Source organism: Poromitra crassiceps, assembly GCF_964638095.1.
Source record: "Poromitra crassiceps genome assembly, chromosome: 6".
Lineage (NCBI taxonomy): Eukaryota > Metazoa > Chordata > Actinopteri > Beryciformes > Melamphaidae > Poromitra > Poromitra crassiceps.
The window spans coordinates 31349852-31363481 of record NC_139627.1 but is presented as its reverse complement, the minus strand read 5'-3'; the positions used below and the strand labels follow the sequence as shown (position 1 = coordinate 31363481).

Below are 13630 nucleotides of genomic sequence, written 5' to 3'. Positions count from 1 at the left end.
GATTCTGAGAAATACGTCTAATGCTTAACCACTATATGCAGCATGGTACTGATGACTGATATTTTCTCAGGTCGACATCTCCTCGCTCTCTGAGCCGCTCGCCTGGCCGTTCTTCCAGCCGTTCGCCTGGACGCTCTCCTGCTCGCAGGCTTGATGAGACAGACGAGGCTCAGCTGGAGAGACTCTACAAGCCTGTGTTCGTCATGAAGCCTTCCTCATGCAAATGCTCTGAGGGGCAGACCGCGAGGTTTGACCTGAAGGTTGTTGGCAGACCGATGCCTGACACATACTGGTTCCACAATGGTAAGTGAAACACGCTCTAAGACTCGAGACATATTTCTCATAATGTTTATCTGTTTTAGTAAAAAACGTGTTATCCTCCTTCTCAGGACAACAAGTGGTCAATGACTACACCCACAAGATAGTGATTAAAGAGGATGGTACTCAGTCTCTGATCATAGTGCCAGCCATGCCACAAGACTCTGGGGAGTGGACAGTTATCGCTCAGAACAGAGCTGGAAAGACCTCTGTCTCCATAACTCTCACTGTTGATGGTAAGATTGTGTCACAAACTATCATACTGTAATGGACTTGTGATTTCAAGCAAAATGCTCATGTGGTATACAGTATGTTACCCTATCTTTACCAGTAATGTATCTCATCATCTACAGCTCGAGAAAGCCTGCTGCGTCCTCAGTTTATTGATAAGCTGAAGAACATCAGTGTTAAACAGGGCACTCTGGTTGAGTTGGCTGTCAAGGCCATTGGAAACCCCATCCCCGACATCGTCTGGCTGAAGAACAGTGACATTATCAACCCACATAAGCATCCACATATCAAGTATGTATTTTTGTTTTAATTGCTTTCTAATAATGTTAATCAAACATGTAAAAAAAACTTTCTGGAACTGTCAACAATAGAAAGTTGTCCTGATAAATCAATCCAAATGTCTATTCCAGGATTGAAGGCACTAAGGGAGAAGCCAAAGTCCATATCCCTTCCACTGCAGGCTCTGACAGTGCCTGGTACACAGCTACAGCCATCAACAAGGCTGGAAGAGATACCACTCGCTGCAGAGTCAATGTTGAGGTGGACTTCACTGCACCTCAAACAGAGAGGAGGCTCATTATTCCCAAAGGAACCTACAAGGCCAAGGAGATTGCAGCTCCAGAATTGGAACCCCTTCACCTCCGTTATGGTCAAGAGCAGTGGGAGGAGGGAGACCTTTATGACAAAGAGAAGCAGCAGAAACCTCAGTTCAAGAAGAAGCTGACCTCTGTCCGAATGAAGCGTTTTGGTCCAGCTCATTTTGAGTGCAGACTGACCCCTATTGGTGATCCCACTATGATGGTAGAGTGGCTGCACGACGGCAAACCCCTGGCAGCAGCTAACAGGCTGCGCATGGTCAGTGAATTTGGCTACTGCAGTCTTGACTATGAAGCGGCTTATGCTAGAGACAGTGGTGTCGTCACCTGCAGAGCTACTAACAAGTTTGGAGTGGACCAGACCTCAGCCACCCTGATCGTCAAGGACGAGAAGGGCCTTGTTGAAGAATCACAGCTTCCTGAAGGCAGGAAGGGAGCACACAGAATAGATGAGATGGAGCGCCTGGCTCATGAGAGAGGACCTGCAGGTGTCAGTGCAGATGAGGAGGTTGAGAAGACTAAACCTGAGATTGTCCTGGTTCCCGAACCAGCCAGAGTGCTGGAAGGTGATGTCGCACGATTCCGTTGTAGAGTGACAGGTTATCCAACACCCAAGGTTAACTGGTCCCTCAACGGACAACTTATTCGCAAAAGCAAGAGATATAGACTTCGTTATGATGGTATTTATTACCTGGAGATTGTTGATGTCAAGTCCTATGATTCCGGAGAGGTTAGGGTTGTTGCAGATAATCCGTTGGGCACAGTTGAGCACACCGTGAAGCTGGAGATCCAACAGAGAGAAGACTTTAGGTCCGTCCTCCGTCGTGCTCCAGGACAGAAGGCTGCAGACACCTCACAAGAAACTGTCAGAATTGGATTTGATGTTGTGAAGGTTGACAAACCCGCTGAGACCGCACAAGACAGGGAAGTTGTTAAGCTGAGGAAGACCCAGAGAATCGTTCATGAGAAAACCTCAGAAGAGTCAGATGAGCTGAAGGGCAAATTTAAGCGCAGGACAGAGGAAGGCTTCTATGAGTCCATCTCTGCTGTGGAGTTCAAGTCTCGCAAGAAGGATGACGGTTATGAGGATTTGCTGAAGAAGACAAAAGATGAGCTGCTTCATCATCTGAAAGAGAAAGAAGAGGCTGAGAGGAAGAGGTTGGAGGAAGAGGGCAAATTGACCATCCCCACAATCAAACCAGAGAGGATCCAGCTCTCCCCCAGCATGGAAGCTCCTAAAATCCTGGAGCGCATTACAAGCAAGACAGTTGCTCTGATGGATGAGGTTCGTTTCCGAGTCAGAGTGGTTGGCAGACCAGAACCTGAGTGCCAGTGGTTCAAGAACGGTATTCAGCTGGACAAGTCTGACCGTATTTACTGGTACTGGCCTGAAGACCATGTATGTGAATTGGTGATTAGAGATGTCAGAGCGGACGATTCTGCTAGCATCATGGTTAAGGCCATGAATGTTGCCGGGGAGGCCTCAAGCCATGCTTTCCTGCTGGTGCAAGGTATGGTCACTTTATGCCAGTATGTTGGGTGTTCATTCTTTTGTCTGTTTTTAACATCATGCTTATGGAAATTAAGTTCTGTTTTCTCACTAGCAACATGCTCTAAGTTTCTGTCCTAAAGTATTTCAAAGTCTCACATTATTTTATCATTTCAGGCAAGACAGCAATTAACTTCACCCAAAACCTGGAGGATGCCGATGCCAAGGAGAAGGACACTATGGTGACCTTTGAGTGTGAGACCAACGAGCCTTTCGTTAAGGTCAAATGGCTCAAAAACAATGCGGAGATCTTCTCTGGAGACAAATACAGGATGCACTCTGACCGAAAAGTTCACTTCCTGTCTGTGCTGATCATTGAAGTGAGGGACGATGCAGAATACAGCTGCGTGGTCATAGATGACGAGAGCATCAGGACTAGCGCAAGGCTTCATGTAGAAGGTGATCTTTACATCAATTATTTCTGTTAGTCTGAAGCCTCTGTGATTGATTGGATTGGTAGATACTGGTGTGAGATGACGGTTTCTAACATTGATCTGTTTCCAGGTGCTGCCCTTGATCTCGTCAAGCACTTAGAGAACATTGAGGTGCCAGAGACCTACTCTGGAGAGTTTGAGGTTGAGTTGTCTCGTGAGGACGCTGAGGGAACCTGGTACTTCGGAGAGAAGGAATTGTCTCCCAGTAGTAAATACGTCATGTCCTCCCGCCGTGGAAGACACTCCCTGTCTGTCAAGGATGTCAAGAAGGAGGACCAGGGAAAATATACCTTTGTATGTGGAAATCTGATGACCAGTGCATCCCTGAAGATGAAATGTAAGCAATTTGAATTTATCTCATTAATGGATTAAAGTATGACTGTTATAACCCGTCATTAGTTCTCTGAAAGTTTTTTCTTTCTTTCTTTCCCAAAAATACATATTTTTAATTATTCTTGATCATTTTGTTGTGAGTTGCCGAGTTTGGTATCAGCCCTAGAGATCTAGCCCAAACCTCCATTTGGACTCAAAGATGTTCATCTTCGATTTCGGTGGCCAAAGGTTAGGGGTCATTGTGACCTCACAAACGCCATTTTCAAGCTCGATAACCCGATATCTCAGGAACGCTATGCCGATATACAACTATCCTTGCTGCAAGGAAGCACGGCGTGCGACCCTGAGACCTAAGGCTAGCAACAGGGCACATGGCTCTTGCACATGGCAACCCGACGGCACGACGAGTGACCAAGGCACTACCGCCTAGCGTCTGACAACACAGCATGCGCAAAGGGCCCACTGGCCACATCAAGGCTATAGAACCTGACAAAGGTGTGGTGGGTAGACCATGACGCAGCTACGCACATGTTCTCCACTGACACACCGCGCAATAATGCCCATGACGTCGCGACACCTCGCGTAGAGTGCAGGGAGTTCCCCAAGCCCCGGTAGCCGGCGATTTCTCCGCCTAGTGGCCTCTGGTCTACCGGTTACTTTATACACTGTAAAAAAAATATATATATATATATATATATATATACCGTAAATTCCGGACTATAAGCCGCACCTTTTTTCCCGTTTTTTGGCCTTTTTTGGCCCCTGCGGCTTATATAACGGTGCGGCTTATCTATGGATTTTTCCCCCCCCAAAAAAAAAAAACTCTCTTTTTTAGCACTCTTTCTAACTATAAATCCACTTCTGTTTTAATTTCCTCTCTTGCCCTCTTTTCACCACACTGTATGACACTGTATGACACTGTATGACACTGTATGACACTGTGTGCACTGTACATAACAACACAGGTGGTGTTGTGTTATGTTGTTTTGTTGAAATGTTAATAAATGGGAGCATTACATATGGTAATTAAACATTAAAACACAATAAAAAAATAAAAAAATAAAAAAAAAATACCATTAAAACACCCGCGGCTTATAGTCCGGTGCGGCTTATATAAGAAAAAAATAGTCAACTTTGAAGGTGCGGCTTATACACCGGTGCGCCTTATAGTCCGGAATTTACGGTATATATATATATATATATATATATATATATATATATATATATTTTTTTTTCCAGTGCATCTGAACTCAACATACAAGATACCTGCTGAATAAGTGTCCAAATGTTCATGTCATTCTGGCCAATACTCCACTTCTGTTATAACATTTCAGTCTGGAATATGGAATATCTTTCAATAATCTTTATGACTAAAAGGCTAAAAGTAATCTCATGTGTAAGAAATGACTGTTCTACATTGAAGTAAAACATGTAAATAATTAACTTGTTGGTTTTGGATTTATTTAGCTACACCAACAATTGGTTACAGGTGCGCAAAGTGCACGTCCTGCCTACGTAGGCTAGGACAGGAGGGAGGGCAAAAAGCTGGACACCATGGACCTGAAGCTGGCATCGATGTTCTTGGGCTGGTACGCGGGGTTAGGCCGAAGCGTAACTCTCCGCCCGTCATCAGCGAAACACCATGCAAGGCTGTTGGACCGACAGGGCAACCATGTCGCCAACCCTTTTACCTGAAGATAAGGCTAACAGGAGCGCAGTCTTCAATGACAGTAACTTAAAGTCCACAGTTTCTAAGGGCTCGAACGGGGGACCCGAGAGACCCTACAACACGTGACTAAGTCCCACTTAAAAAAACCTTCGGCACCCGCGGCTGGTACCTACGAGCGCCCCTCATGAAACGGGAGATCAGCAGGAGACTGCCCACCGGCTTCCCCTCGATATATATACATATATATATGTGTTTGTGTGTGTGTGTGTGTGTGTGTGTGTGTATATATACATACATACACACACACACACACACACACACACACACACATCCAGGATATTACAAACCCGACCCAACAAACCATGTAATTAAAATTGTTACTAAGAATGCCAGCACAGATCATGGGTCTTCTTGGATCCACTCGGATAATACACATAATGATAAACAGACCCACGACCTACGGTAATAGAATGGGACCCAACCCAGACCCGATTAACTATAATAAAATGTGGACCCAAACCCGTATAGGGCCCCAGGGTCTCAGGTAAACCCGTGAAGACTTGGGATGAAAAGACAGCGTCCATGGTGTTTAACTGTGTCTCTGTTCCCACAGTGCGTCCTGTGACCCTGATGCAGCCACTGACCGACCTGACCGTCTGCGAGGGAGACATCGCTCAGCTGGAGGTCAAATTCTCCCAGGAGAACGTTGAAGGAACCTGGATGAAGAATGGCCAGGCCATCTCTGCCTCAGACCGCGTCCACATCATTATTGACAAGCTGGTTCACAAGCTGCTGCTGGAGAACGTCAGCAGAGAAGACGCTGCTTCCTACTCCTTTGTTGTTCCTGCCCAGGACATCTCCACTTCTGGCAAACTCAATGTTCAAAGTATGCAACCAGATTTAACTACTAAACACAACACCACATCTTGAATTACTAAGAATATTATGCTGCCGATAGCACTGCGCAATTACATGGACATTTTTGTTGGCACCAGTACTGTAAAAACAGTACAAGTCAACAAGACAGCTGACATACAAATTTCCCTGCATACCAGACTGTTACTATATGTATTTTGTCTTTGTTAAAGCTTAACAGACATGGGGGAAGCATCTCTGTGTACCTCTAGCTAGAATATTTCGAAACGTTTCGTCTTTGGTTACTATCATTTATCATCTTTGTTCTCCCGTTTCTCACAGCCATTGATATTGTAGTGCCACTGAAGGACATGTCCTCCGTTGAGGGCACCAAAGTTGTTCTGGAGGCCAAGATCTCAGCTAATGACATCCAGTCAGTCAAATGGTATCACAATGACAAGATGGTGATGCCCAATGACAGAATCCAGATGGTGGCAAAGGGATCCAAGCAGCGCCTGGTATTCGTCAGGACCTTCGCCTCTGATGAAGGACGGTACAAACTGGTGGTTGGCAAAGTCGACACCAGCTGCAGCCTATCTGTTGAGAGTAAGAGTCTGTCCAATTTGATTCAATGTAAAAGTGTAGGAATTCACCAGGGTCACCCCCCCCTCCCCCCAAAAAAGACTGTCTGTGTGTGTGTGTGTGTGTGTGTGTGTGTGTGTGTGTGTGTGTGTGTGTGTGTGTGTGTGTGTGTGTGTGTGTGTGTGTGTGTGTGTGTATACACACAGTGTATATATATATACACACACACACACACACACAGTGTATATATATACACACTGTATATATACGGATCCTTTCCAAAAAAATTGAATATCATGGAAAAGTTAGTTTTTTCCATAATTCCTTTCAAAAAATTCATAGATTATAGATTCATTACACACAAAGTGAAATATTTCTAGCCAAATTTTTGAATCGTCTTTGCTTGACAATCCGCTGAAGCCCACGGTCATCCATGGTATTTCCATGATATTCAAATTTTTTGGAAAGGATCTGTATATATATATATATATATATACCGTATATATATTCTCCCAGGGCGTCGGAATTGGAATTTACCAGCCATTATCAAAAATTCACGATGATTCACTATTTAACATATTTTGTTCTTCTAAAAAACGTGCTGTTGTTGTTTCTACAGGGGTGCAAATAATGAGGCACATGGAGGACAAGGTGTGCTCAGAGTCCCAGAGTGTCACCTTCCAGGTTGAGGTGTCTCACCCCGGCATCGCTGCGGTCTGGACCTTCAAGAGCCAACAGCTCAAAGCCGGAAACAAACACAAGATGGAGTCCAAGGGCAAGGTTCACACTCTGACTATTATTGACGCCATGAAGGATGAGGAGGGCGAGTACACCTTCCATGCCGGTGAACAGATGTCCAGCGCTAAGCTCACTGTCTCCGGTATGTTCGCTACATTTAAACCATTATGAGTTATAACAATTTTGGAATGTTAAATTACACAACATTAACAACTTTGAAACCATATATAAGCAATGAGAGGGATGAGACCCTAAAAGCCCCCGAAATATTTTGTATTCACCTCAATATATCAATATCCAAGAGCGCGGTCTAGCAATTTGAGAGCATGATTGATGGATTCAGATTTTGTAAGGCTTTCCCTCAAACCCCGCCCTCGCGCTCAAATCGCCTCTGTGAATGTGAAATCCATAAATAATGCTCTCAATTTGATAGATAACAATAGATATCGATAGGGATGGCATTCCAAGTGCAGTGGTTTTCAAACTGAGGGCCACCATTGGGCCCTCGGGGGGCATCAGCAGGAAAATGCTTTTTTTATGTGGAGGGAAAGGACTCAATTATATTTTTCTAACACCACAGTATAATAAAAGAAAAAGAATATAATATCTTTCAATTTGCTTGCCAGTCAAAACATCATCATGTTACTTGTCATTGTTGACCTGCTAACAGTTTTTGACATTTGCAATAGTATTGTCAATTGGTTTTTAAAGACACCTTGCAATATGAGGGCGGTGGCCAAAGGCTAATGCTATTTGGGGTGCCTTGGGATGGAAAAGTTTGGGAACCCCTCTCCTAGTGGATCGAGATACTGTCCTCCTGTCCATCAGCAGTCGTGACCTCAAACAAACTGAGCCGTTTCCCTGTGCTGCCACCAGGTGGAGCCATCACCCGGCCCCTGCAGGACGTGACGGTGGCCGAGTCCCAAACGGCAGAGCTGGAGTGTGAGGTCGCCAACGCCAAAGCCCAGGGCATGTGGCTGAAGGACGGCCAGGCCGTCGACTTCAACGACAACGTGCTGAGCGAGGTGAAGGACGCTGTCAGACGCCTCGTCATCCTCATCACCAGACCGCAGGATGTTGGAGAATACACCTACCAGGTGGCCAGCTCCAAGACCACCGCCAACCTCAGGGTGGAGGGTAGGTACCGCCTTCTGGGCTGACCGCCAGAGTTTGAAGTTTATTCTGTTATTTGTCATCACACAGCAGGACAATACTGACACAATACATTGTTCATACGAATTTCACACAAATAATGGCTAACTAGTTCAGTTTATTATTAGAAAAATCAAAAAAAAATTCAATTGTTGGCATTATTATTACAGTTTTTCCACCATTCAACCATTAAAAAACTGACAATACTTTTTAAGTAATAGTTTTTAAGGGTTAATAGTTTTTAAGGGCTAATAGACTTTTTAACACGTTCACTGCCAATGACGAGTTGACTCGTCAAAAAAAAATCCAACGGTTGACTGCCAATGACGAGTTGAGTCGTCAAAAAAAAAAAAAAAAAAAAATTGACGGTGGGACGTGGATCAACGCCCCCCACGTCTCCTATAAAAATATTGGAGCCACCGAACGTGTACAACCCATTCCACCGACCCACTAAGTGACGACAGTGCTCTCCAGACTAGAAAAAGCCAAAACTGCAGGGGAACGCGCGAGGAAACCATTCTCATACTGTAAAATGGATTGGCGAAAACGCTTTCGCTTTCGCGCATTATCGCGCTGGGAGCTGGCGGTGGGGGATTGCAAATTTGCATAATAGATTATGCGTGCAACGCACTTTGAAACACGGCAGAAAGCCCACAATCGCACGCAGCTTCATTGCAGCTGAGCTCACAACCGAAACGACTCATGCAGACTCGCCCAAAGAGCAGCCGCCAGCAGCCAGGCAGCACAGACAGGCAGAGCCTCGCTTGTGACAAACGCTGCAAAGCCACCAGAGACACACCCATGGAGGGAGGAGTTTCAAGGAGAGGGGGGTTTCCTGCTGCTATGGAGGAAATTACTGTTCAAAACTATTGTTTAGATGTCTGACGTCTTACGCCAAAAATAAATGGTTAAAGTGACTGTTCTATCGAATTTCACAAAAAGCCATTTATCTCAGAATAAATTTTCAGACGCTGAAACCATGCTGTATTCTACTGCTAATGCCTACATAACTACTAACTCTACAAACTAACTCTTTTAGACAGAGAAAGCACACATTCTATTAGTTCTTTTGAGATCATTTGTGTTCACAAAATCTTAGCAGAAAAGAATCCTCGGCTCTTGAAAGATGAGCCAGAATCCTCAAAAAAAAAACTTGGCAGAACCTACCTACAGTATTGAAAAAACGGCTGGCAGTGAATGTGTTAAAGGGTAAATACTGTAACAATTTTACAGACAGGATTCTTTATATTTTAGATAAACTAGAAGAAAAGAAATGAATGATGAACAGAACCGACAGTGGATACATGCGTCGTGGAATATTTGACCTGTTGAACTGATGTTTTCCTATTGTAGAGGTGAAGGTAGTGCTAGTCATAATACATTCAATAGCACTTTTCTAAGTACTTGAAGTCGCTACACACACAGTAAAATAATTTGATAGGTACATTTATGACAATAAAAATATAATAATGAAAAATACATCACAAGAAAGTATGTAGTTTAAAACTGGAGGAGTCATGAGATGGAGAAGAGGGAAAGAGGGACAGATTTTAGAAGGTGAAAGCGAGTTTGAGGAGGTGGGTTTTAAGGGCCTGTTTGTTTGAAGGATGTACGTTTGTTTGCCTGTCTTGGAATCTTTGACCTTTGTCTTGATGGAAGAAAGTGTTTTCCTGTTGTAGCGGTGAAGGTGAAGAAGACGCTGAAGAACCAGACAGTGACTGAGACCCAGGAGGCGGTGTTCACCCTGGAGCTGACCCACACCGACGTCAAAGGCTCCCAGTGGATCAAGAACGGTGTGGAGCTGAAGAACAGCGACAAGTACGAGATCATCTCCCACGGCGTGGTCCACACACTGAAGGTGAAGAAATGCAACACACAGGATGAGTCCGTCTACTCCTTCAAACTGGGAAAACTGTCTGCCAACGCAAGGCTGAACGTGGAAAGTAAGTACAGCACGTTATTTTTGTTTTGTATTTGTATTTTGGTATTCAATAAAAAGCAAATTTCCATTGCAGATTACTGTCGGGCGGATACATTTTTGAAGCATTAGTGACGTCATTACAGTTTTGCAAGCTCCGACATAAGGAATTGAAACATTGGAATATTTGGAACATTGCACCATTATGTTTCATTCAGAATAGTAGCTGTATTTGAAAATAGTCAAGGGCGGCTGTAGATCAGGAGGTAGAGCGGGTCCTCCACTAATCGCTTTGGATAAAAGAGGTCGGTGGTTCGATTCCCACCTCCTCCAGTCTGCATGTCGAAGTGTCCTTGGGCAAGATACTGAACCCCAAATTGCTCCCGATGGTGTGCCAGCACCCTGCGTGGTAGCCTGCCGCCATCGGTGTATGAATGGGTGAATGTACCTACTGATTGTAAAGCGCTTTGGATAAAAGCGCTATATAAATGCAGGCCATTTACCATTTACCACAAAAAGTGCCAAAAGTCCAGTAAAACTATTTTGTTCCTTAAATCATGGAACAACAATTATGATTGTTGATGATTTTCTGTTTCTTTTTTGGACCCTTCCTTTTTACATTTTCAACTTTCTTCCTTGAACTTATGGAACATTTAAAGACAAAATTGTCTTATTCCTTTTTTGGACTCTTCCTTATTTACATTTTCAACTTTCTGTTCTTTTGTAAATTTTATTTATATATCTGAAACTCTGTAAAATGTTTAGCCAGGCATCCTCTCTGCCTATCCCGGAGGGGGGGTCCCCAGCTGGGGTCCATAGTTGGGCCCCTACAGTACATCAGCCCTCACAAGGTTCCTCCTCAGCCAACAAGTCACTCAGGCAATCCTGGGGATATAATTCCGCGGGTGGAAATGTTTCCTTGCACGCACTGGGGGTGGAGGGGGGCTACGGTGTGTCCCGGCCTGGCCTTCTCTCTCATGCCTTATGTGTGTGGGGGCACGAGTGGGGGGCATCAGTGCTCTCCATCACTGGTCAAGGGATGCCAGTAGGTCAGAATAGCTTCGGTTAGGCTATAGATTAGCTACAGCCTAACATCTCCAAACAAGGACAGACAGCCATGGTACACCAAACAAACATCTGTGTTTGCCTGTGATTGTTGTAGAATGTTTGATTGGTGGGCAATGGGCTTAAGATTCAAACGTCTCGTTTTCACAGCAATCAAGATCGTTAAGAAGATCAAGGATGTGACATCACTGCTGGATGCCACGGCCTCCTTTGAGCTCAGCCTATCGCACGACGACATCCCCGTCCGCTGGATGTTCAACAACATCGAGCTGACACCCAGTGACTCCTGTCAGATCCTGACGGAGAGGAAGGCCCACAAGCTGGTCCTCCAGAACGTCAGCAGCACCCACGCCGGAGAGTACACTGCTGTGGTCGGACACCTGCAGTGCAGCGCCCTGCTCACTGTGGAGGGTACCTATCGCTCATTATCATTTTAGATAAAGCACATATTCATAATTCAAATGATCATGATAAATGGTTAATGGAATGTGAAATGAAGCTGAGAAGTGGCTGCATGCATTTTTAAGGTTTTCTTTTTATTAAACAGTATCCATTAACAGTGTCGATCAAAGGAGATGATTAGGAGAAAATTGTTTAAAATAATGATTGTCTAAATTGTTTAAAATAATAATTTGAAACAACTAGGAATCTTGTGTGCTGCGCGCGCTCGATTCCTAAGGTGGAGACTCTGGAGATGATGCACCATGGCTGCAGTTATGGAAATCGCCCACTCCGGGGGCTCCCAAAAAATCGTGACTGACAGACAGACTGACAGACCCACCCACCTAGGCGTCATTGTGCATCGCGATGACATCACAATTGAGAGTTGCTCGAGTGACATCACTGATGACTGACTTGACATTGCTCAAGTAGTCTCGCTGGCCAGCCTCTCCTCCCTACCGTGAGATGAGTCTGGCGGCGCAGATCTCCATTGTGGAATTGCGATGGGAGGCGCTTAGCAGCAGTGCCCTTGGAAAATATTTTCCAACAATCCAACTTGCCATTTTCAGCGTGTAGCAACGAGCTAGCATGTAGGTTTCTGCCATTAGCTTGCTAGCTAGTTAGCCTTGTTGCTTTCACTGAGGCGGCAGGGCACTGTTTACAGCGACACACAGGGAGGAGGGAGCGGAAGCTGCTCTGATTGACATGGTCGGAGCCAATGACAGAGTTTGTAATAAGCCGGGAGCAGACATCCGGCAGCGACTGAAACAGTCGCTCCAATGGGGAGCAGCTGTAGAGCAGGGGAGGGCTTATCCCAGTTGCCTGTTTCCGTGCCGCCAGACTCCTCTTACGGTAGGGAGGGGAGGCTGGCCAGCGAGACTATTGCTCAAGTGACATCCCTGATGACATCACAGATGACATCACTTCCGTCATAAATCGTGACTGACACCACCACAGACAGACAGACACCACTTAGCCAATTTTATAAGTAATAGGCATCTCGCACGCTACGCGCGCTCGATTCCTAGGCTCACCTGCTGTGTGGGCTCGCTAGCTCGGCCGCTGTATGGCCTCGCCTGCCCTGCAGCTCGCCGAGCTGGCCCTGAAGCTCACATACACAGCTCGGCTGCTGCGTTAACATTAACTGAATTCATTTCATCTCTCCAGCTCTGTGTGTCACCAAGCCCCTGAAGAGCGTGCAGGTCCCAGAGACCCAGGTGGCCACGTTTGAGTGCGAGGTTTCCCACTTCAATGTGCCGTCCACCTGGCTGAAGGACGGCGTGGAAATCGAGATGAGCGAGAAGTTCAGGATCGTGGTCCAGGGAAAACTGCACACGCTGAAGATCATGAACACAAGCCGGGACGACTCTGCAGAGTATACCTTTGTCTGTGGAAACGACCGAGTCTCTGCTACACTCACGGTCACCCGTAAGTTCACCTTCACTCTGCGAGAATACAAACGCAAAACAAAACTGTTGCCTGTTGATGTTACATGCATGGTACCCTTGTGCGCATGTATGATATGCCCATGGACGCACCGTTAAACAAGCTCTGCGCCCCTGGTTAGGGTGAGGCAAAGGTCAAGTTACACCTTGGGGTTGCGGTGAAGCACAGGGGGTGAGGGAGCTTGGGTTTAGGCACTGGGCAAGGGTATCCAGGTTAGGGTTATGCCAATTTGGGAACCCAGAGTCTATCAGTCTGGCAACTAATATGACTCTGGGACAGATGGCCGATATTGTGGGCTTTCCA

At 45.5% G+C, this 13630-nt stretch overlaps 1 protein-coding gene across 1 annotated transcript in view; it reads left to right on the top strand.

Annotated features, from left to right (window-relative positions):
* Positions 1 to 13630, top strand: part of LOC310777840 (titin-like) — a gene marked incomplete at both ends in the record, with an annotated part of 108377 nt that overhangs the window by 24317 nt on the left and 70430 nt on the right. Inside the window, 13 exons of the mRNA XM_083638190.1 lie at positions 71 to 303; positions 390 to 554; positions 672 to 840; positions 960 to 2656; positions 2812 to 3093; positions 3199 to 3465; positions 5744 to 6016; positions 6328 to 6591; positions 7187 to 7447; positions 8182 to 8442; positions 10137 to 10400; positions 11591 to 11851; positions 13049 to 13309. Coding sequence (XP_083494316.1) covers positions 71 to 303; positions 390 to 554; positions 672 to 840; positions 960 to 2656; positions 2812 to 3093; positions 3199 to 3465; positions 5744 to 6016; positions 6328 to 6591; positions 7187 to 7447; positions 8182 to 8442; positions 10137 to 10400; positions 11591 to 11851; positions 13049 to 13309 — 4658 coding nt within the window. The remainder of the gene's footprint in view (positions 1 to 70; positions 304 to 389; positions 555 to 671; positions 841 to 959; positions 2657 to 2811; positions 3094 to 3198; positions 3466 to 5743; positions 6017 to 6327; positions 6592 to 7186; positions 7448 to 8181; positions 8443 to 10136; positions 10401 to 11590; positions 11852 to 13048; positions 13310 to 13630) is intronic.